This window comes from Zeugodacus cucurbitae, chromosome 5 (genome assembly GCF_028554725.1).
Source record: "Zeugodacus cucurbitae isolate PBARC_wt_2022May chromosome 5, idZeuCucr1.2, whole genome shotgun sequence".
Taxonomy (NCBI): domain Eukaryota; kingdom Metazoa; phylum Arthropoda; class Insecta; order Diptera; family Tephritidae; genus Zeugodacus; species Zeugodacus cucurbitae.
In genome coordinates this window covers 26,131,027-26,158,011 of record NC_071670.1, presented here as the reverse complement: position 1 = coordinate 26,158,011, position 26,985 = coordinate 26,131,027, and the positions used below count along the sequence as shown (strand labels likewise).

The following is a 26,985-nucleotide window of genomic DNA, read 5'->3' as shown; positions in this document are numbered from 1 at the left end:
ACACTCATACGATATAATACTTATGTACATGCATTCATACATACATATGTACATACATTTATATATGTACATTCATACATACATATGAGCATACATCCGTAGATGTACTACCACAAAGCATGCTTGGAGATTTGTTCGAACTCGTACATGCGTTGCTGAGCAGACGACACAAATCGTCCTCCGCTATCCGTTCTCCGGACGCCAACTGCTGAACACTCACGCACACAAATAGTCCATTTACTCACTCCAGTTTCCAGTCAAAAGTAACAACGCATCCACAATATAGATTGTGTGGTGGCGCGTCCGAACTAAGCTATACTCCACACCTCTTCATTTCATTCTTGTTTTTTTTTTTTTTTTATTTCTGTGCACAACACAAGCCCCCCTCATTCAGCGAACACAAACGCTAACCATAACGCACCAGTCCGCTCTTTATCTTAACATTACACTCCTTCACATCTTACTCCAATGCTACCGAAATGAAACGCAAGTGCGCTCAGCGTATGAGAAACCCCTGTTGCTGCCTTTGCTGCTGCCCAAGGTGTTTTTACCAACTCCGTTGTTATAGTCGCCGTTGTCGTCGACGTCGTAGTTGTCGTCATCGCCACCGTCACCGTCACCGTAACCGTAACCGTCACCATGTTGACGCCGCCGCACCACTTTATCACGGTGTTTGTGGTGAGCGCGAGTGAGCAAGCGAGTAAGGCCAAGCAGTCAGCCAGCCAGCCCTACGGACATACATACATACATATATACATACATATGTATGTATGTTGTTATTTAACTCGTGAGTGGCGAGTGGCGACTTTCGAGTCAAGTCGATTTCAACCGAGCTGAAAGGTCGGCCGGTTGGCTAGTCGACGATGGAGGAGAAGTGAGCAAAGCTAAAACTAACAAAGAAAGCCAAGCGCGACAGAATGACAGAGCCAGTAGCCGTATGAATGGTAAATGGTAAATGGACGGATGCGACTAATGTGAGTTTATTAGTTAGACGCACACGGACTGTCGCGTTGTTAGGACGTGCTTTCTTGCAAAATAGTTCAAGAATAGTGGAATTGTTTTATATCTCTGTCTGCGTACTTTTGCAATAACGTGTGTTTCGATATTACTAATATTACTGTCATGTACAGATTTACACATACAAATCAAAAGAACTTTGTTATCAGTGCATAAGTGTAATGTGTTGTGTCTACAAGCTGGACTTACAAACATTCAAACGCCGAATCAAAATTAAAAAAAAAACAAACGTGAATAAACAATTAGAGCTCTAAAGCCGCCGCGAGAACCAAACGAGCATTTATCTACCTGTATCGGAAATTTGTCACTATTATCAGTTTCGTTCATTTGTCCAGTTGTGTATGAAATAATTTCTAATAACTTTAGCGGCGGAAATAAACAAACCGATTGGACACCGCATGTGAATCGAACGCAGAGAGACGGTTTTTGGCAGAGTTTGTGGTGCGACCGAGTAGTGACACGAATCCTCCCACTGAGCATACAAACAGACGCATTTGTTTATATATGTAAGCGCGTGTGTCCGAATGTACATAACATAGAGCTGTGGTGCACATGGATACGAACAAACATACGAGCGCACAGGCCTTTCCATGCGAGAGTGTGGCGGTAAATAGCATGTCACCCCTATCCCGCCGCGTTTAACCAACTGAGCGACATCCTCGTCAATCAGCTGCTTATCCATTCCCGGCGCTAATGCATAGCGTTGGCTGCATACTGCCATCAGTGCTAGCGTCGACTTTACCACCAACGCCACCTCCATCCGCCACTGTGCGGCCGCCGTCACCGCCGTCGACGACACAAACAACGTAACCAATAAACCAAAATCAGATTTTCAAATTGGCATCAAAGTGTAAAAACCGTTAGATAAAATTGAATTATCCCAATGTATGTGGCCACAGTCACTCGCAGGACATCGGCGCGCACGGACGCACTCATACTCGCACTTGCACGCAGGCAGTGCAGAAGCGAAGAAATACGTACGATTTTGTAGTAGTTTTCTCTTCAACATTAGCCACCAGTGACCGGTAAATGTTCTATTTAACTCTCTCGCTCGTTCGCTCCCTTACAAGTGATTCTGGCAAGTTTCTAATTGGAATCGAATTGTCGAATTAGAAGCGGTGAACCCGTAGAAGTATAACAGCATACACAATAAAAACAATAACAACATCGACATACCAAATCATAAATAAATATAATGAAACACACTCACATACAAGTTCATGTGCGCTCATACAAAAATACAATGAATAACAACAAAAAAGTGTCGAGAAACTGAAACTGAAACAGAAGTGGAGTTTCCAGCGGTGCAATAACATTCCGTAAATGCCGACAACTCACGAATAAAATCTACTGAAATAAAATAAATTGCATTTGCTGTTTTTCTTTAAAACAAAGTGTATAAGGTTCCTATCGTTAATTAAAAATATTAAAAAAATATTGTGATTATTTACATATGTATATGTGCTTATGTGCTAAAACAAATAAACAACAAATGAGCTTTTTAATATGAAAACTTGAAAGCAAAGTGTTGACGCGTGAAATCGGAGTGTTGTCGGATCGGTCCAAACGAAAGCCTATACATGAACTTAACGTGGTACTTGGTATATATTTTAGACTGATTCAATTCAATATATTATATTTACATATCACTTCGTGCGTGTGTGGGTTAAACTCGCAACGCACCGACGCAACTGAAATATTGTAGCCGTGGCGGGAGTGCCTCTTGATGTGGATATACTCCTCGGTAGGCTTCAATATACCCTACTAATTGCTAACTCAGGAAAGATGAGAATTAAAATGCCCGCCGTCAGAATTGCACAAGGTGAGTAGATAACTACTATAAGACTTTGTCACGTATTATCCTGGTGGTGGGCTACTCCTATCGCTTTGCTAATTGTTTGTGATTCTGATTGTTGAAAAGGCATTTTTTGAAGAACCGTGTAAAGCTAACGTTTATAAATATGTCTTTTATATAAATAAAATATAAAAATGAATACAAATAAATTTAAATATCAATATGAACAAATGGCAGGAAATGGTTGATCATTTACGGCATATCTTACTTTAATTTACAGATTAACTTTCGATTGTAACTCTTTATACTTGTCAAGCGAATTTGTTTATTTAAACTTTTCCTTTTTTTTTAAACATTGAAGTTCGAATTTTCAATTTTCATATTTTCTTTTATGAATATGTAAACTACAGCTCCTTAAGGATAGGGCCTTATTCGAATAATAATTTTCGTATTTTGCAGTATCAGCATAGTCGTAAGTTGTCGCCTATTCGATTATCTGACTATCCGGTTAATCGTTCGATGTCGACTATTCGAATAGTGGAAGTTCATTCAATTTCTATTTTTATTGAAAAAAGTGAAGCTCACGAAAAATGCGCACAATTGACATTTTCACAAATAAAAACAAACAATAATAAAAGCCTGCTTGGATTTCAAACAATTTTCATTTATTCAAATACTCGCAGAAGAGCAACTATTCGCAGCAGAACACATATTCGAATAATTGTAGTAGAACGACGATAGTCGTAACATTGCATATTAATCGGCCGAATAATCGGTTTTCAGGTTATTCGAATAATTTTAAGAGTCCTAATGTAAACTTTTCCAATCTTCATATTTTCTTACATGAATATGTAAACGTTACCAATTTGTTAAAGGTTTTTTATTATCAAAACAGCATTATAAAAATTATGGATTTAATTCAATACGTCAATCCTACGTGTATTCTCCCAAAATGTTACCAAAAATATAATGCTAGGTCATCATTTTTACCTGTTAATATCTTTAGTTATGAAACGATAAGATTTTGCGAAATGTAATTGCTTTAATATAATTGTCAAACACAATAAATGTTATCATTTATTGTTATTTACTTAAGAACTTGTCACATATATACATTGCTATGAACGTGTTTACATATATATATATAATACGCCAAGCAACTTCTAATTGTATTTTCGAAATTTCTACAAAACTGTGTTTGCAAGAACAATATTTATTTCACAAAACTTTTAAAATATTAGTTAGCCTATTTCATTCTCTAGCTTGTTCTAATAAGCCCGCACCCATTTGCCATTTCAGATATGTACATATGTTTGTATGGACATACACTACATTCAGAATTGAAGGCAGCCGGCAAGAGTTCAAATAAGAAATCAGATCAGTAAATTCATAAAATGCGTGCTCGATTGTATATGTATATGTACATACGAACGTACAAACAAATTAAGGCATGGTTAACATTTTTAATAGAAATCTTGGAGTTGTTTGTTGAGTAAATACTCACTTTTTTAAATGCAATCATAATTAGATTCATTCGTATGATTGGTATTTCTTATCATATATTTTACAGTAATTACCGAAAGTGAGTATACACTGAAATCTGTTCAATGTAGGGAGGTTTCTTAACGTTTTTTCTATAATTTTTTCTACATTATTATGTGTTATTCACACTAGTTTGTCCCCTGTCTGTCGGAGTAAGTTACTTGTTATCATACAAACAATTATTTTGGTGGTTAGTAATGAAAATCAAATACCGAGTTTTGCATTATAGTTCAAAATTAATCGTAAATTCGTTCAAATGTACAAAGTGTATTCAACTGATGGAGTGATTAGAACAAGTTTGTCATAGTAAATAATTTCCAAAATATGTTGCAAATCCGTCATACCGCCGGAAGAGCAAATTAATACGGTAAACGTAAATTTTAGCATATTTTCTTTAATAATACTGTATGGTGTTTTCAGAAAATATATATAATATAATTCTAAGTATAAACTACACAATTAAAGCAAATAGGCGAATTATTAATTGCTTTTACTTTTAACTTTTATTAAAACTTTCCGCTTACAATTTTATTCAAAGTTTAATTTTAAATATAAAAGATATCCATATTACAAAAATCAAACCTAATAAGAAATTTCGGACCTTTAACATATCTATACATACACATATGACTTATATTCATATACTATAGTACACATACATATGTATTTGTATTTATACACAAACACACATATTTGTATGCCGCCGATCGGCCCTCAGCCTTATTTCGAACATAATTATTTTGTTTCATTATTAATTCTTGTCTTCTGAACGCACTTGTCCTTTTAATTGAATGTCTTATCAGGTCGTGTTATTCTTTGATTGCTTTTGTACATTCTCAAAAAAACTTGTTAACATTACCGACCATAAGAACGAAAATTGATATCTGAAGAAGTGTTGTGAAAATACCCCAATTAACTACCAATATATGTCAAAATTTTCGAAATTTTGTATGTACAAAATAGATATAAGTTGTTTTAATCACCGGATTAGTGTCTCGAAAATGTAGCGTTTAAATTATTGTTTCTTCGATTTGTTGCCACAATTAATACTCATTTTAAATTATTCTAAAATGCGATAGGTTATTAATTGAGAGGAGACATGGTCGTTTTTAAAGTCAGTTTATAGAGAACCCCAAAAGATTCAGGGCATGCTATCAACTTAGATTCGTTATTACTGAAATGTATGCTTATGCACATACATACATACATACCTATGCTCAGGTGTGTATATTTCCCAGCGAAATATGTATATGTATGTATGACAATACATATGTATATGTACATATATACATACATGCCTATAATGGGAAGAAATTACAAATTTAATTTGATTATCGACCAAACCGTGGTCATTACTAAGTTGTAATATTTTGAGTCCTAAAAATTTATTTCGATTCAATAAGGATATCACCATGGCAACTCGGCCGTTTATTGATTTAGAATAACACTGCGCAAAGCCGCAAGGATAAAAACGGCAATGATATGATTGTAGCTATTGACCCAAGGTTGCTTTGGAAATTGCCAGCAGCTGGAAAATGTTCTAATTGTTTGTAAAAAATAACAACACGTTTCATAACAACCACAGCGAATTTGTGTAAACAGACTGTGAAGGATGCTAAGCACTCCCACCACACTACAGCACACATTCCAACCTAGGTGTTCGCGCTCAAACCCATATAACCCTACATATGTACATACGTACATATATTTGTGTGTTAATTCGTCAGAAATACGCAAATGTGCCTGCCATTTGTGAAGATTGGTACGCGTAAATGTATCGCGTGAAAATAATAAAATATAAAAAATACATGCCTGTCTGAATCGTGCGTAAACGATATGCACCAAACGCGAATCCATCTGCCCTCCGACATTCAAACTAAGTCAACAGTCAGCAGAGCCAAAGAGATTGGCGGTACAATCCTGACGGATGCATACGGGCGCAAACGGACAAAGCCAAATAATTATATGCGAGCAACGAAAAAGTTGACATAAAAAACTCACCAGGAGAGACATTTTCAATTTAATTTAGTTTTTTCCTACAAAAATATAAAGAGTTTATTTGAAGAAAAAACATGTCCACATTGGCAACCATACATGCATACACACATATATAAGTTCAAATGAATATATGTACATATGTATTTGTGTGCGAGTATTTGTCATAATACATGATACGTAATATTCACAAATATGCACACAGTTTGATATGACGATGCAATAATGGGCAAGAATGACATCCATTCGCAGCCTGCTCTCCGCCCCGGCGTCATCCGCAATACTCCCAATGGTGGTGGCAATGGTGACTGCTTCTGCTTCTGGCAGCATAATCAGCCACAATAGCGCAAAGGGAATTACTTCCGCTGCGGCGACGCGGTGGCTCGCTGGGCTGGCAGGCTGACTGGCTGACTGGTAACCCAGCAGCAAGTCAACAACTGCATTCACGAGTGTTAGGATGCGATTGTTTTTTACTTTCCTTTGTTTTAAGCATCCCTTTTTTGAAAGTTTAGTATATGTTTTTGGTGTGCAGCTGAGTACAGCCTTTTTGTTTACACATTATTTTATTTCAAGCCACCGCAACGTACACCTAATTCCCATATGTACACGCCGAATCATAGGAAAGTATCTGCTAATCCACTCAAACCAAAAGCCACACAAAAATTCGCACAATTAAAATACCACAAGCATCGAGAATACTAACAAAATTTAAAGTTGCAAAAAATAAAGCCGGGTCTCATAGAAATTGAACGGGTAAATTTATATATAAAAATAAAAAAAAATTAAATTCTTAATTTCATTATCATTATACATATAATTATTTTTATTTTATTGACTATACCTGTGTAACTGTATTGTGTGTTCTGATTTATACAGTTAAATATTATTATTACTAAATTCATATACATATGTATTTATATATTTACATATGTCAGCTTGGTTTTGTAATCTAAAGCAGCTTTAATACTTTTGTTAACTTCAAAACATCTTCAATTAAGGTGTTATACGATATGTTTAAAATATTATCCAAAAATATCAAATTGATCCGAGTAAAATTTTAAGCTAATTTTAAATCCATATTAACCTTATGGAAGTTCCGCCCGATAGGCAACGTCTGTTTGAATGTACAACTTTATACGCGTTTATCTCAAAATTCGATTTTTCAAATCGGTGAACATGAAGTGATTTTGTTAAAATTGCACACATCTTTGTAATAACATAATCTAGTTAATGAGTTAATGAACGAAGGAATTTTTTATATTCTTATTGTAACTATTTATTTTCGAGCTAATGTATGTCGAAAATTCTACCAAAACATGAGTTTTTTTTTGTTAAAATCTGTCCAAAATACCAATTTTCATATTTTCTTTTTTCCATCGATCATTAACAAGATCCATGTACTGTTGAAATATGTTTGGTTTATTTACTTTGGATGAACCAATAATGAGTTATGTTGTCCACGGCAAGTTCTTTTTTTGGACACGTAATGGGAGATGAGGTCCCAACAGCTGAGTTTTCAGAATTTGTAAATAAAAATTTCACAAAATACTGTTTAAATTTGTAAATTTTGTATGCTGAAATGTTTAAATGAAATATATGATTCTATATTTAAACAAAAAGTAACCTTATTTTAACCTCTGAAACCCATCTAACCACGTAACTTCAAAACTCCTTCATTTAACAAACGTGTATCAGATTTGAATGGATTCGTTAGTTAATTAATATGTTTATTACTAAGAATGTATAAAAAAATATGAACCGCCTATCTTTTTTTGGTATATAAAAAATAATAAATTTTATTTGATTAACTTAAAAAAAGCAATTAGTTTTTATATTTTTTTTTGTGAAAAAATAACTCCAAACGCCAAATATATTATTAACTGAAAAGCATAAAAATACCCAGAAAGAAGAAAAAAAATATCGGAGGGTAATATGGACCAGGTAGTTGTAAGGGTCCCAATTTGCCCTTTTACCCTTGACAATACTTAGGCTGATATGATTTTATGGAAAACATTGTTGGTTAAATAAACAAAATGGTCTGTTTCCTTTTCAAGGATATAAAAAAGGCATTCACATAATATTTTGCGAAATCTCGTGCTCTTGCCAATGAAGTTCCCGTTGGAGAGCGGAACGCTAAATTTGGGTTTCTCTTTAAAAACAGACTCATCCAATGGGTGCATAGTATAATTTTTTCAGCCAGTTGATAGGCTAATTACTTAATATCCATAGTCCATATTAGCCTCTACCGTGGTAGTCCATATTAGACTAGAACCGTGATTTTACAGAAATCACTATTGCTCGAATATCCGCACTTCTTGAACGATAAATTTAAACTGAGGATTCAAATGACAATAACGGAGGATTTAACAACTTGTATTCAAGATAACTGGGTGGTCCATATAGTATCAAGGGTCATATCAGCAAGCAACAATGCTTAAAATACCAATTGTTTTATATGTATTTACGTATGAATTGGTGGTTACGGAAATGGTGAACACATCAGATCTAAAAAAAATTTCAAATTAAAATCAAATCATATATCCGAATTGATGCTCGTGATGTTGATGGGCTGTATCTTAAGCTAAAGTACAAGTTATGCTTTTGTTTTGATTACTTCGAAAATTCCCTTAAAAAACACACAAAAGGACCGTGCAACCAAGTGAACAAGTGAATTCTATCGTTAAAAAAAGAGACATGTAAACAAATTAGTTCATGTTATATGTATGCCACGTGTTATATTACGATTATTTGCACGGTTGTATATGAAAACAAGCGTACATACATACATATATATGTGTATTGTATATACTTATTTACCGTCAAAAGAGAGTCATGAACTTGCGTAAAAAGTTTATTCGCGGATTCTTTTAGTGTTGCAATTTTCACTTTCAACTGGAAATATTTTCTCACCCCATCCACGCTTTGAAGCTAAGCGCCGCGGAGTGGGAGAACGTCTGTAAAACTACATCTTCACTTATATACGACCATAATAACTTTGTATAATGACAACTACACATACATTCATACAAATATATATTCACAGTATATATCTACAATTTATATACATACACTGTATAAATTTAAAAGTACATACTATTTTTTTATGAAGCGTTTGCAAGCGTTGTAAACGAACTGCCGGCGACGGTGTTTATAGTTCCACAAAGGGGTTGCTTGGTGGGAGACTCGCCAATCTCTCGCAGCAGAACGAGTACCAGTACGTATTTCGAGAGAAGAGATATGAAGGTGTGAAAGCTTGAGCTGAGCATTTTTAACGCGCAATATACATATGTATGTATGTACGTACAAACAATTGAAATAAGCCACTGGCAGGGCGCGAAATATACTGCACCCCACATGTTCGTAATGTGGTAACCTTTCTGGCGCAAATGTTTTATCAACGTTTCAGTTCCAACTTAGAGTTAGATATTGTGGTGTATGTTTGAATCATTTTCAGAAATATTTGATTTCAAACTAATTTGAAATGCATTTGGACCACATACAAATGATTGAATTATGCTTTTGGGATATCTATGTTGTCCAACTAGAACAATGCACATATGTATGCGATGTTTTTGATGTAACAGCTTTTCTAAATTTGGTATTTGATAATTTTTTTGTACAAACTGTTTAATATTAAACGAAAAGTAAAATTGTCGAAATACCTTAAAAATTGCCAAGGTGTTTGATATTAAAGTTGATTTTACTGTATACTATAAGAGGCCTCTTCGAATTAACAAGCGTGGGAGAGTAGTGACTCAGTATTAAAAAAAAAAAACAAATGTTGCAACTCTGCGCTAATAGCTCACCTGATGCATGCGTGCTTGTATTGTGCTTCTTTTTGCTGGTTTTCATTCCGCATCAAAACACGTTTTAGTATTCAGTTTGCTTTTCAAATTTTAATTTTCTACAATTATTCGTAAGCCCAGAAATTCTCGTAGAGAAAGGGGGAATCAAAGGCAACTAATTTAAGATTAGTAGGATAGAGTGTTCGGCCTTTCTGACATGTAATCGGTCTTACTTTCCGACCAACAGACATCTTTTGGATGCGACTAAATTATCAAATGCATTTTAGCTAAATAAAATTGTATCACCGTTATAAATATAAATAAATAATAAATTCAAAATGAAATAATAAGCTTTGTTTGCGCTTTCAATACTCTTAGATTTAGCGACAATTATGGAATTGAATTAACCACATCACTGTCTATTATAATAGAAAGATATAGCAGTATCGATCCACTTATACCTAAATACATATGCATGCATACACAGATCCAAAAAGTGCAAAAATCGAAAAATTAAACAGAACAAGACAAAAGCACGATCTAAAAGATTTAAAATCCAACCCACGCAACAGCTTTGGAGATGGTCCCGCAATCAGTCTTCAGCACGCGTTGGAAGTCCGGCCGAGCCCGTGGCAGACGTAACCACAAGTCTGTTTGTAGCTGAAGATAATCATAGCGTCACTTTTGCGAGGACAAGAGAAAGACGTAGGCAGGAAGCAGAATTGGCTGGTGATGATCACTTGCAGTTCGTTTGCGCGGTGATCGTTCAATAGAGTACAACAAAGCCGGCATACCAACATACCGACATACATGTAGATGGCATGAACATATTTAACTAGCACGAGTACGTTTGTTGTATCTACCTCTACCTCTGCCTACAATACTTGTACTCGCTGTAAAAGCGAGTGTGTGGCGTGACACGCGCGCTAAGACTAGCCCTTTGTCAGGCCAAAAAAGGAGGGCCTCAGCATCAATGATGAGGCAAACCCAGATCGGTGTGGCAACGCAATACTTTGAGTATGTGCAATGGTTGTGGCATTTTATGCGATTGTGTATATTGTTATGATCACTTCGTTTGTTGATTTGCTGTGTAGGTGTGGGTGCGGCCGGATGGACGCAAAATCTCATTTCATAATTATTCATTTAAAATAAGACGAAGTATGAAAATAAATCAATCAAGAATGGGCACAAACCATATATACATGCAAGTAAAGATCTATAGACACATATTAAAATAAATATATGGGTATATCTTTGAATCAATACGTATGGGATATATATGTACATATGTATAATATACAAATGTAAAGGAAAAGCCGAAATTAAATTGATCATTTGTCGTTTTAAAAATGTGCATTCATGTAGTACAAACTTACTCGTAAAGTCGGTAACGGTTTACGGCAACATTCTTAACTTAACTGGCGAAGACAACGCTTACACGGTTATAGCCGAGTTTACAACAGCGCGCCAGTCGTTCTTCCTTCTCGCTGATTGGCGCCAATTGGTGATTCCAAGTGAAGCAGGTCCTTCACCATCTAGTCTTTCCAACGGAGTGGTGGTCTTCCTCTTCCTTGCCTTCCACCAGCGGGTACTGCATCGAACACTTTCAAAGCTGGAGGGTTTTCGTACATTCGGACAACATGACCTAGCCCGCACAGTCGCTATCTTTTTATTCGCCTTCTATCTATGTCAAATCTTCTGCAAAATCTTTCTCTCAAAAACTCCTAATGTTTTCTCATCGTCCATAGCACCATATGGCAGGACGCGATCGATGAGGGACTTGTAGAGTTTGGTTTTTGTTCGTCGTTAGAGGACTTTACTTTTCAATTGCCTACTTAGTCTATAATAGGACCTGTTGGCAAGAGTGATCCTGCATTGGTTCCAAGGTATATGAAATTATCTACGACTTCAAAGTTATGAAGTCCCAGAGACGTGGGAGCCCAGACGCGAGTGTGTGTGTTATCCAGTCTAGAAAAAGCAGAGCTAACGGGGCGTTTGTTGTTTCCCATGATATCGATATCACGAATGTATACACGATATATATTAAAGTAAAGTAACACAATGGTCTAAATAAGAATGTCCATGTTTTTATTTACGCTCTGACCGGTTCGTTAAACACTTGCCGTTAAACACACCGAAAATATTCCGTTAAAAAAAGAACAATTTAGAAACACTTTGCCATATGTTGTCTTAACATAGCTGTAGGCGGAGTTATATCGAATATAGTGGTCAATGCTGCACGCATACATGTGTAATTTCAGCATTTATTTATACCGGACGGTTGCCCCAAAGCTTTGTTCCACCCTAGTTGGTTAGTTCTGACTCGTCACCGTTATGACTTCAAGCGTGTTGAAAATCTACTTATCCAACCTGAGCTTAACCATACCACATACTCTTATGAGCTATGGCTGCTGTCTGTGTATGCGCACAAACGAGTATACATACACACATACGATTATGCATATGTTTGAGTTTCACTGGAACAACTCTCTCGGCTGCTGTTAGCTGCACGCAACTGGATCGGAATGTTCATCTTTATCCCAGTATAAAAGTACAAACTTTTTTACACATGTACACATATCCATAAAGACACTCCAATATAAATACATACATACGTGTACATATATACCCATATTTATGCGAATAAAAACGAACGTATATACATGTACATGTGTAAATGGGTCCGTTCGATATTAAAGTTCCAATTGTCCTTTGCAATACAAAACGCTACAAACCAATACCCGAAACTTATACGGACATGCCCAGTTTCGGTCGCCAAGCGGGTATTTGTATAAGATATACTACATAAATACATATGTACATACATATGTCCATATGTTGCTAGTGCCAACTGCCCAACATACTTTTTGACAGAACCTCGGTTGATGTTAACTGCATACTCACATACAGACTGCGGCCACATTGCGAGCTGAATCATGCTCTGATAGATGCTAAGATAGAACACGAAGCTAAGCCAGCCAACAACTATTGGCAAAGCGAAAACTTAGAGGCAACAAAGTCAAACGGCATTCGTTGGAACTACATATGTATGTATGTGGCACCTTGGCACACACATAAATAAATTTATTGCCTGTGTGGGAGCCAACAAATACATACGAAACTCACTGAATGAGAGAAAGCCCATTCAAGCGTATGCTAACATCCTTAGAAGTAAAAGTATATCCACATGAGAAACCAAGTTGTGCACACATACACACCAACGAAAAGGAGTGAACGAAGGCGAGTCGGAAAACGCATACGTGGTCAATATGTTGATTTGGCCCCGAGCAAAACCGTGGTCCTCGCATAAAGTTGAAGCTGAACAAATGTAGTTATATACATACATAGATATTATATGCGTACACAGGTGTATGTTCCAACACATATGAAGGAAAAGTCAATTTTAACCATATCGCAAGCAGATACCACCGCACAAAACATACATATGCTCTTTTGCAGGATAGCAATGGTAAACGATCGAAAAATTTTAACCAGACTATTGTTTAGAACCATTAAGATATAACTCGTACAGTTTAAACTTAAGCGAGAACTACAAAAGTTCAGTTAGTTCAGTTACATTTGTAGCAAAATTACCTCATTGTGACCCAGATGACAATATCACTAATAAGAGGCTCAATAAGGTATTTCCTCGATCCATTGGAGTTACTATAGTTGATCAAGTGTTACAATTCAATACGCATATCTAGGTACTGTGGCTCTTTAGATCGGCTCAAAAAGAGAGTATTTACTGCGTCAATGGAATGGACAAATGACCATAGACTACAGGCCATCTGCTCTATTAGTAACTCTTACTGGTTAAGTAAATGGGATCAAACAAAGTCGTTTTAACTGCACATAAATAGTCCTATGATGCATAATATCTTTACATACTTGTCGGTCCTACGAAATTAAATTATAGAGTGTTCTTTTCTCTAACAAATGTAACATTTATTCTGCCCTGTACTCGGTTTTTCAAATTGTGAGCGAGACTTGACCAGCATAATAGGAAGGCATTTTAATGTTTTATATCATTTAAAAAATGGGACACATTCAAAGAGGTAACGCAGCATTTGTATAATGTTGAAATATAAAAAGGCAGCATTTTCATCGAAAAAAGAAAACGCTATTAGAGATAATTTTAAGGTATTTTAAGTTTTGATAATACTACATACCTTTGGAGTCCAGGTTTGTTTGATGTATGGTATATATGTAGGTAAACTAAATCAGATCGGTATAAATTTAAATTTGTATTTATTTTCTGTTACTCGTCCAGCACCAGATTATTGGTATGCTTTATGAGTTCGCAAGCATTGTTAAATGGCAACTTATTGTTGGTTGTAAATTCCAGAAGTTTTTCTAGCGATCTCTCCTTTGAATTAAGCTAAAACTTTTGAACAAATCCAATCAAAATACTGGTAGGTGCTCATCGATTTCCAATAATATGAATGAGTACTACAAATAGTTTTTTGGATAAATTGACACTAGTAGAAAAGAGTAAGCAGTTCATAGTTTTTGTATTTATCATTAGATTTTTCTTAATCTTATTTTTCTGATCTCTTAGCAGTAATATTATTGTGGTATAATGATGAATTATTATCTAACAAAATTCGTGTTATGTACATACATATATCAACAGATATATCAACATTACCTGTCTATAGATTTTGCTTTGTAAAAATTGTCTATAGATGATAACTAATTTTTAATTTGCTTTAAACATGGTAGTTTAATTCTCATTCATTATACCTTATAAACACAAAATCGTAAATTTCTGCGATCAATTCTCTCATTTGTATGTTTACGTTGATATTTAACGCCCGAACATTTGTGTGTATTCCCTAATATGTGCGTATATGTACATATATATGCATGTATATATTTAAGAATACGAAGGCATATTGCGAATTTAATACATAAAAGTGAACAAAACACAGATTAAAGATCACACTTTTTGTGCCTGTGTACACATACTTCAGATTCAGTGTTGGACACCTCCCCTTTTTCGTTTCCATTATAATTGATGGTAATGCAGTTGTTATTGTATTTTATTAACTGTTTCGTTATTTACTTTTGAGCAGTTAGCCACTCGCCTGCCTATTCGCTCGTTTCAAGATTACAAGTCAACATCGATCGGACAAGCTCGTTTTTTCATTCGCTCACAGCTTGAGAGCGAGAGAGTTGAACGAATCAGGTTTATTATCGTTGGAGTCGGACCTTTTCTGTTCTTAAGTCGTATATACAATATGTATATGTATATATTTATGTGTTCAGCTATATGTTTGGTGTATAACACATTGTGGAAGAATGCATATATAAAAAACAAAAAGCAAAACAAAATACGCATAAATTGTCACCTTCTATACGACGAGTTTTTGACTATAAACAAAACAATTACATTTCATTAGGACAGTGGATAAATTGTTTACGATCTTACGGTTCGTTAAAAGTTTTGGAATTTCCTTATTTGCAAAGTATTTTTAAATTTTCATACATTTATTTGTACCTATAACATTTATGTATATAAATTTCTTTAAGCAAAATCACTAAGATATATTGTACATCGTAAATAGTAAGTAAATTTTTTTTTGAGTTTAGAAGAAATCATAAAGTGGTAATAATATTTAGTAATAAATTTTTCATCTTTAATTCCTTAAACCAAAGATCTTTCAATCATTTGAAAACATACCAGTAATTAGTATGTTTTCCGAATATTATGTCATATAATGCAAATTATTTTGAACACTTACATATATATGTATGTAAACATACAAACACTATAATATAACTATATGAATGGATAATCAATAATGTTTCTTCCCTTTTTAATTTCAATGTATAAGGCTTATACATATATATATATTAATTGTATATGCAGTCCGTGAGTGCAGGAGAGGATTCTTTGAAAAACTATAATATCGAATATACATATGTATGTATACATTCATACTTTAAATACTCCCTACTTTCGTCCATTTAAGGATTAAGAAGTGCAAAGAAGTTTAAACATAATTACTTACTTAAATATGTATATATATACATAGTATGTACATGTGTTTGTGTATGATATGTGTATCAGTATCCATTTGCAATATCGTACATATATTTCGACATCGACGAGTACTAATTATACTAACTCCAGTAGATAAAACTAATCTTACGGTTTAGTATTAATATCAATTTTTGAGATCATTGAACCTTTTGTGGTTTTCTGTCACACCAATCCATTTCATCGTAATGTTTCCTTTTTGCAGTTTACAATTACTCTGACTCTGGATGCAAACGGACAGTATTGTGGTTAACCAAAGCCGTTCATAAATCATAAATATGTCTTACGATTTGTACGGTCTAAGAAATCGTATGTAATCGTATGTATGTAAATACATAAGTTAGACTTCATTGGGAATAGAGCATGTTGTATCAATGAATTCGAGCACGATACGTGTATATACCACTTATTATTTCATACATTATTTATTCTTTTTAGAGACAGTTAGAGTTAGTCATAGACATACAGAGGTAGTCAAAATTATTTACACATCGGACGTTTTTTTCCAAGTTTCACACAAAAAGCTTTCGTTTGTCGTTGTTGTTGTCGCAGGGTAACAAAATGCTATGTTGTTGTAAACCTTGATCTATTCCCGAGCGAATGAAGTCGGTTTGGCAAGAATAGCTAGAAATATGGCGGAGAAATAAGCAAATGAACTGAAGACTCGCAGTAGTCAAAAGTATTTACACACATTTTTTTTGCGTCAAAAGTATTTACACACAGCGATTTAGCCTTTATCCTTGGATTTGGTTTGAGCAAAAGTAGTAATTTGATTCTATTGCATTCTTAACAACCTAACTCAGCCTTAAAATATAAAAATTGGTAAATAAAATATCGAAAACAAAGGAATTATCGATTATAACTAGATTGGAGACTGTTACTAAGTTTAAGACTCGGGTTTAGGCTTCGGAGTTAGTTAAAATTTATAGAATTTGATGGAATACTGTTTATAATGTTATTAAAAAGAAGGAAACGAAGTATTGCAAGGACAATTTAAAGATAACTGAGCGGAAACCTGTGATAACTCAAAGAGAATGCAGAAGATTAGTAGGAACTGTCATACAAAATCCCACAATTAGTCCTCTTAATATTGCAGCATCATCGAATCAGCATATTGCATGAACAGCCAATGATGCTACACTGCTAAGGACATTTAAAAATAGTAACATAAATACATACGTTGTGTATAAAGTTGACCACTTCCGAAACCAAAAAAGTTTTATTTCCGAAACCAAAAAAACGATATGCCTCTCACTTGCCTTAAAATGCATCCTAAAGCCTGTCGTGGGCAGATAAGGCTAAATTTTAGTTCCAGAGCTTCTTTAGTAAACGCTTTATGCATTTACCACGTGAAAAAAAGAATAATGCAGTTTAGGCGCAAAACAGAGTCGGAGGTGATATGATGATTTTTTGAAATTTTTTTGGAAATTTTCCTTACTTCTGTTTTGAAGATTTGGTACTAATTTAGGGACCCTAAATCATCCGGATATATCAGAATTCACATGACCATGCCATTGTAGTGGTCCGTCGGATTTTCCAAATATTGACTACATTTTACAACAGGATAATGCTCCAGTTCATGAAGCATCTTTACCTTCAAAAGTTTTAAATGAAGCAAATCAAGTTGACCCCCGCACAGCCCTGACCAAAACTTTAGTCAAAATGATTGGTCTTTCGTTAAATATCAGAGGACAATTGATATAATAACCGAAATCGCCGAAATTACCGACATTTGGTCTAAATTAACTGTTAACTTAGCGTACAATTGTGTTGAATCAATTCGCACCATTAAGCAGGTTGGTATTGACGCCAATGGTAATGTAACCCATTATGAATTTATCGCCTTAAAATAGGAATTTATACTGAACATTAAAATGTTATAGCTATCATTAAATAGGAACAGGATAATATAGTTCAAGTTGTGTGTAAATACTTTTGACGCAAAAAAAAATGTGTGTAAATACTTTTGACTACTCCGAGTCTTCAGTTCATTTGCTTATTTCTCCGCCATATTTCTAGCTATTCTAGCCAAACCGACTTCATTCTCTCGGGAATAGATCAAGGTTTACAACAACATAGCATTTTGTTACCCTGCGACAACAACAACAACAAGCGAAAGCTTTTTGTGTGAAACTTGGAAAAAAACGTCCGATGTGTAAATAATTTTGACTACCTCTGTACATATACAGTTTTCGATTTTAATTTATTAGAAGTAATTAATTGACTAATTATTTATTTAATTTAACTCCCAATTTTCTTAAGGCAGACTCAAGTAAACATTTTTTATTATCTAATAGTATCATATTTAATTTATCACACTTAAGATTAAAAAAATTACAAAAAAATCAAATATATAATATTTCAACTCCAAAGGTTTACATTTCCAACTGCTGAACAATAGTTGACAATGTAGAAAATTGAAAAGATACCACTCGCTAGACGTTCCCTTTCGATTAATGTAAAACTTTTTTTTTATTATTTTATTGTTTTTTTTTTCATTTTTTAGTTTAATTTAATTTTTTTTATTCAATGTCATACTACCATAATTAATACTCACACTTTTTTATAATTACAATGGATTCTAAATATATTGAAATTTACAAAAAAAAATCGATGGAAACTGATGACGTTTAATTATTATAGTAATTTAAGATAATAATATTATATTTTCTTGACAATTTATTTTAGTAAAAACACCACATTTGTAGAGAGAATGGTGTGATATTTCATCACATTTAAAATGTTCAGCTTTTAATCTATTTAGATGAAACGAATGTTAGTTTGGTCAAGTTCTATTAATGTCGAATTATCTTCATTTGGATTGACGTTACCAAAGTAATTGAATTGGCACGACGTCATTACGAGCAATAGTACGATTTAAGATATATATATATGTATATTGTGGCCAAGACGTCACTAATTCGATACATTCTTAGTCCGAATCTTGTATTTGATTAGACCTAGACAACCCCCTATATTCAATTATACTGAGTTATACATATTTTAAACTAATTCCACCACGTGTGATTTGGGCTAATTTTAAAAAAGTATTATCAACTTGTTTAACAAATTATACTGAAGCTATATTGTACACTTATATTTCTTACTTGGTGTTATTTTTAGAAAAAAATTATTTGTTTATTTTAGATCGTTTATTCCTACTGAGAATAGATTATTGCGAAATACACCTACACGCTACATGTTTGCTCCACTGTTATAGCATTTCAGATAATTTATATTTACACGTGTATATTTTAATGTAGGTATAAGGACATTCATATTGCCAAATTTAAATATGTTTATTAAGAAAAATATATTTATTTTAACATAGTTTCTCATCGAGTGCTATCTTGCACTCAACTTCAATATTCACCGAGCAATTTAGTTACACGCATTGGTGAAAATACTGAGACCGATCCACATGTGAATATATAAGCAACCGACTTCACTGTTAATTGTATACTTTGGATCAGTAAATGGAGCAATTAGAATCATCTGCTTGTCATATTTTCAATGTATTAATGAAGTTATTTAGCACATATTTAGTTCTACTAGACAATTGTTGTATGCATACATTTTTCTTAGACATTTCATATGGAGTAAAACGTAGAAGTATACATTTATACATATGTATATGTATGTATTTATAGATTTGCGTGTGTACAATAAAATGTATTTGCAAATGTGTACAATGGCCCATATCGGCAACTTGCATATTTGGCATTCTTATAATGCGCACTCACGCATTGATTGAGTCGATTTGCAGGCACCTTGCAAATTCAAACTCAAAGGGCTTCAAATGTTCTCACGGCCAGACAAATGCATTTCTCCATTGAGTTTTTGACAGCTGATTTTCGGATGGCAAAGATTGGCTGTACATGCGTGCACACTTTTCTGTTGCAAAGTTGTGACTGACACATTTCCGAACAAAAGCAAACAATCATGTATGTAGTCAAAATACGGACAAACTCATAACCTGGATGATCACATTTCATATAGGTTTACACCTTTTTTATTTGCACTTTTTTATTTTTCAATTTACACGAGAAATAATCATATATAAATACCGCACAATAATTTCTGAAACACTTCTAAGGCCAATTTATCATTGCACTGAAATATAAATTTATTCGAAGTTAAAAAGTAAAAACTAGACCATAAATTAAGAAACAATTTTAATCAAAGTGTAGATAATCTTCGGTTTGGGGGTCAATATCTGTTTCACCAAGATAATGACCACAAGCTTACTCGTCTTTGGTCTACGGTCTATCGTTAAAAAAGGTATGCAAATTCACAATATTAGGAACGAGACACAACTTAAAGAAGCATTGCAAAAGAAATGAAAGAAGTTATCCCCAAAACTTACGAAGAAGTTGGGGAAATTAATGAAACGGCGATTGCACGCAGTTATTACACAAAAATTATATCCCACTAAGTACTAATTCTAACTTATGCTATTCATAATAGATATCAGTTAGGGGTGTACGAATACGGATTTTTCGTACTGTATGTGCTTTTCTTTTGACAATTCTCAGCGTATCCAATGTCAAAAATATTAAAAGGCACTTAAAAGAGAAAAATTGCAAACAATTTTGTATTTGTGGCCTAAATGTTACCATCACTTAAGCGGGGATCACTGTATTGCTAAGCCTTGCTCGAACTTCCTGTAGGTAGAGGAATTCCCGAAGTGTCTAGGAAATGTCATAGTGCATTCGTAAAAATTGGTTTTCCATTTCGTAGTTAAAGCCCCAAACCGGGCCTAAATTATGTCGCGGGAAATTGCTTTGCACCTCTGTAATGAGCTAATAGTTCAACTGCTCCAACATACGAACACGCAAAATTGTCCCAACATAAATTTACTTGCATACCCACATGCATATAGAACACACTCATTTACTGTTAGTCTGTCTCCATTAGACCTACATACATACACTTCTGAAGGCTGCTAGATACTAAATAACCTTTGCTTCCAACTTTTCAATGAACGCATTTATACACACAAACGTTGTAGACACAGCACAAACACACCTAGGGATGTGTGCCCTAAGTGTGCATAAGCAAATTATTTGCACATTGAACGATTGAACGTCTTTGGATGCGCATGTATAAAGATGCATGTCGAAAGCTACTGTTCGTCGCACATGTATGCATTTTTGTTTTTACATTCCCATTAGGCTTGTACTTTACAGTTTCTCCTCATATAACAGTGTTGCGGTTTCTACTGCCTTTTGATTCTTATTTGTTTTTTTTTTCAATCAAACCGTCTCGCCAAGTAGCTTGAACTGTTGTCTGGCGCTACAAGTTTTGGGCCGTTTCTTTTAGACACGACAATCGACTTGGTCAGAGCCAAGCACAACACCTACTAGCCCTTGGTGCTGCTGCTGCTGCTATGTTGGCGAACCTGCTGCGGCATTTCTATCTGCACTTTAATGCAATCGCGATTTTATAATATGAGAAAGTTCTCACTATTGTTTGCTGTGCTGCTGTTAGCAAGTAGCTGCCCGCGGCGTCATCACCCATGAAAAGGCAAAGGCTTGCATTTGTGCTCCAAATGCGCTTAGCTGATGAGCCAATACCCAACACAATTGCACTGAGAAACTCTTGCCAATTGTGTGGACATCAGTGGTCGTGATGACCTGATCCCGTCGTCTCGCGTAAAATGCCATGTACAGATTTGCACTTGAGGCTGCATCGCTTCTGCCCCCGCAACTATTCCCTGCCCCGTTTCAAGCGTTTCTGCCCCACTTTGACTCCGCATACATATGTTCGTCTATGTATGTGTGTATGTATATGTATGGGTATTTGCAGTAATTTTTCGCGTTGCGGAACATGCGAATAAGTATAATAGTTCTGCATTGGTGGTGTGAAACCAGCACTATTATTGTACTTTGTATTTATTGTTACGGGTGTGAATTCGCCATACACCTGGCGATTTATATTCAGTTAATGAAACGAGCATTGCCGTTAACTTAAATACTTAAGAAGTTCGGCTAGCTAACAGTGAGAATATTTTGCTGATTTACTTATATATGAAAGAGCTCACCTTTGGAGAGGTCATTATTTCATGAACTATTCTAATGTGGAATAGAGGCACAGAACAGCCAAATGAAATTTCATTCATATTTGTAGATGTTGAATAGCAACAATTCGTATATTTTAACGTAATCGTGTGGTCTTGTAGTGAGTAGAGTTGGCATTAGCTGTGATGTAATAGTTCGATTAAGTTTCGAACCTATTTCGACAGATTTATTATAGCTCCTCGTAGAAGTCGAGCGTAAACTTCAGTTTGACGGGCTCCACAGCTCTAGTTTTTGATCTTGTATTTAAGAAAAGTCCATTATTAAATATCTCAACCTCAAATTTATTTGTTTGAAACTAGTTTCTTTCGTTGGCTTCTTACCAATGATTGATATAGATATGTATTTATGTACTACATACAAGCAGTCAGTTTGTTTAGGACATTCAACTACGTTATTTGTCCGCTGAACTTAGCTCTCGATAATGAACACCAATTCAAAGTACCCCTATGCGAAGGTGTACAGTTACAGACTGCAGCAAGATGTGCAAGTGCATGGAGCTATTTTGCCACATTGCTCTAGTTACCACGCCTCGTTTCGCCTTGTAGAACAATGTTATATTTTTGGATTGCTATAAACCTCTGGGGTACACATAAATCCGATCGCATAAAAGGACAATGGAATTTCAGTGTCATTGTTCTCACATGCATCCATTCATACATACATACATATACGTGGCCGACGTGATGATGGGAAAATCGGACAGGTGCGTTCGCTCCCGGTCTTGGAAGTGTTGTGAACTCCTTTACTTTCACCTTTCACACAAACACACTACCTACAATCCATGCATGTATATATATATATATATGTCATTTCTGCTCACGCACTCACTCTCAATATCAATCAATGTACAATGCAATTTCTTCTTTTTGCACATCATCATAATCATCATGATCTTGATCCGTAGCAGCCGAACTGCATTATTGTTATCATCAACGGTTTTTTTTTTCTTTATATGTGTGTCTTGAAGCTGTGGCGAGAAAATCGTACTTCTGTATGTGTGTATGTATACGCTTGAGAAGCAAAATATTCTTAAAAAATAAGAGATTGTGATCTGTCATTGACAATGACAATCGGGCAAATCTGCTCAACAATTCGCAAATGCAATTTGTTATACAGCCGAGACAAGAGGGTTATAGGTTTTACCTGAATTTTGAAATTTTTAAAAGGGACAATTTAATTTTTTTAACTGTTACATGTTGACAAATATGCACATACACATGTTTATTAAATATAGGCATACCAAGAAACATATATGTATATGTAAAAATGCTTATAATTAAACTTTTTTTTTATAAATTTAGTATTTTATAAATTTGTACCTGGGAACCAGCATCAACAACACGAACAATGTCAGCCTCGAAATCCAGCGCAGAATAACTCTTGCCAACAGGTGCTACTTTGGACTGAGTAGGCAATTGAACAGTAAAGTCCTCTCTCGACGAACCAAAATCAAGCTCTACAAGTCGCTTATCATTCCCGTCCTGCTCTACGGTGCAGAAGCTTGGACGATGTCAACAGCAAATGAGACGACACTAGGAGTTTTCGAGAGGAAAATTTTGCGCAAGATTTATGGTTCTCAGAACATTGGCAACGGCGAATACCGCAGACGATGGAACGATGAGCTATACGAGTTATACGACGACATTGACATAGTTCAGCGAATAAAAAGACAGCGGCTACGCTGGCTAGGTCATGTTGTCCGAATGGACGAAAACACTCCAGCACTGAAAGTGTTTGATGCAGTACACGCCGGAGGAAGCCGAGGAAGGGGAAGGCCTCCACTCCGTTGGAAAGACCAGGTGGAGAGCGACCTGGTTAAACTTGGGATCTCCAACTGGCGCCGAACTGCGAAGGAGAGAGAGAGGTGGTTGCAACGCCAATCACATACATACATATCGCTCATTTAGTGAATAGTGTCATAACTCAAAAAATACGATTTTTGAGTTGAGTACGCAGAAATGTGCGTCCATATGTATGTAAAAATAAAGGAAAAGGCAAATTGCTTTGCAAATCACCTAGAAAAGGTATTTCAACCCAATGGCCTAAAAAACAACTTTGAGTTGCCAACTTTGCCCAATATTGCAAACGAGTCAAGCGTGTCTATTAGGACGTCTACTTATGAAATTACCAAGATCCTAAAAGAGCTAAATCCGAAAAAGTCTTCAGGACACGATAATATTACTCCAAAAATGTTAATTGAGTTGCCAATATTCAATGCTCTATTTGCTCTTTAATGCAATTCATGGTTTCGGTTACTATCCAATTTCGTGGAAAAAGTCGCAGATCATCATAATAGATAAACCTGGAAAAGACTTAACACAACCATCTTCCTACGTCTCTTACCATGTCTTTCCAAAATATTCGAAAAAGTTTTACTATCAAAAATGTCTCCTTTCCTCCACGAAAATAATATAATACCAACCCACCAATTCGGGTTTCGTGCTAAACATGGCACAGTAGAGCAAGTGAATAGAATTACAAACGAAATCAGGAAAGCATTCGAGCACAGAGAGTACTGTTCATCTATTTTTCTCGATGTAGCTCAGGCGATACGATAAGGTCTGACATGAAGGCCTTTTATGGAAAATCAAAAACGTTTTACCTTACGAATTGCATAAAATATTGGAGTCATACTTAAGAAATAGGAAATTTACAGTTAAAGTAGCAGATTTCATATCAGAAGAACAAGCAATAATGAGAGCAATGGTGTACCTCAGGGCAGTGTATTAGGACCTATCGAGCCTTTACCGCCATTTTAGCGTAAGCGACAAAAACCAAACTTTACAGGAGAAGGTTTTTTTTAAATACTTTTAACCATTAATGTGGTAGTAATTTAAAATTTTTTTTTTTTTTCAATTATATATGTAAATGTCTGAAAAGCATTAATGTATGAGAAATTTTAAATTTTTACCACATTAATGGTTAAAAGTATTTAAAAAAAACCTTCTCCTGTAAAGTTTGGTTTTTGTCGCTTACGCTAAAATGGCGGTAAATGCTCGCTATTCTGTACATAATATTTATATACAGCTGACATTCCAATAGCTAATAACGTATTGACATCAACTTTTGCGGATGACACAGCCATAGTAAGCCGTAACAAATGCCCCATTAGAGCATCAAGAATATTAGAGGAGCACTTAACTTGTGTCGAAGAATGGCTAGCCAACTGGCGTATAAAAATTAATGAGCAAAAATGCAAGCATGTTATATTTTCTCTTAGACCAGAAACATGTCGGACAGTTAAAATAAACAATGTATTAGTACCCCAAGCGAATGAAGTAACTTATCTTGGGATTCACCTGGATCGAAAGCTTACTTGGCGGAAACATATGGCGAGTAAAGTAACTTGCATGAAGTTAAGAGCAGCAAATTTAAATTGGCTTCTAAACAAAAACTTTAAACTTAGCCTAGACAACAAAGTCCTGTTATACAATGCAATCATAAAACCGATTTGGAAGTATGGTATTCAACTGTGGGTACGACCTGTGCAACCAACAATGATATAATTCAGAGATTCCAATCTAAAATGCTTAGAACAATAACGGGTTCACCATGGTACATGCGTAATGAAAATATCTATGATCTTGATATTCCTATGGTAAAGAAGGAAATAGAGGACAGCATAAAGAAATATATTTCTAAACTTCGTGAACATCCAAAACCATTGGCAAATGCCTTGGTACATTCCTGCAATCAAACATGTTTAAAAAGAAGAGATCTACCTGCCTACTAAAGAGCAACGTTCTACCAAACACATTCTTGAGCTTACTTAGTTGTAAATAGATTTAAGATTTTAATACTTATTGTTAGGCTTTAAACAAGGCAGATTCAATAAATAACGAAATATTGAAAAAAAATATTGTATAAAAATTCCATTCCGATGCGTAGAAAAATAAACCGTGAAATAAGAATGCGACGTTATTAAACTTGTTATGTTGCAATATTTTTTAACCACAATAACGTTATGCCAGAATTAGTTATACTTTGTTTTTACGAAACAACGACATATGTACATATTTTGTGTTACAACACATATTGTGAAAAGATGAATTTGATTTTCTTTTCAGCAAAACCGACATATTTGACTTATGACGGCGAAATTGATTTATATTTTTCACAAATAACGACATACATACATATATCAAAGTGGGTCACATTTATGCCCTAGAAAAAGTATTAGCACACTCTATTTGATCCATTTATGCTATACATTGTTTTTAATATATTACAGGCCACTAGATTTGTCAATAAAGTGATGGCAATTTTCTATATTTGCTAAATAAGAGACAATTGAAAACTTTAAATCGCTCTCCTGAAAAATCGACTTTTTTGAGTTGTGACACTATTCAAGTAAATGAGCGATATGTATATTAATATGTGCAATATCTTTAAGATTTAAGTAAATTAAAGAAATCAGAAACCGCGAAGCAACACATTCTTTCAATTTGATGTCTGGAAGCACAAAATATGCCATCCATATACCATATGATGAATAATGAGATATTTAGTATATATTCATTATTTAATTCTATTTTTTTCAATTTCATAAATTTAGAATCTTATTAATTATAAAACTAAATTTCACGAAAACGCAATGAGAATAAATTATGTAGTATGACATTAAATAAAAAAAAAAATTGATTTATTTAAATCTTTTGCTTTCTATATTTTATAATACCATATATACATATATGTATATAAATGTATCAATTGTATATGAAGTTT

The 26,985-nt window shown here is 34.6% G+C and overlaps 1 protein-coding gene across 1 annotated transcript in view; it reads left to right on the top strand.

Moving 5' to 3' along the window:
• Positions 1–870: 870 nt before the first annotated feature.
• Positions 871–26,985, top strand: part of LOC105218979 (B-cell lymphoma/leukemia 11A) — a 49,241-nt gene continuing 23,126 nt past the window's right edge. Inside the window, exon 1 of the mRNA XM_011194877.3 lies at positions 871–2,839. Within this exon, the coding sequence (XP_011193179.1) occupies positions 2,803–2,839 (37 nt within the window). The 5' untranslated portion in view covers positions 871–2,802. The remainder of the gene's footprint in view (positions 2,840–26,985) is intronic.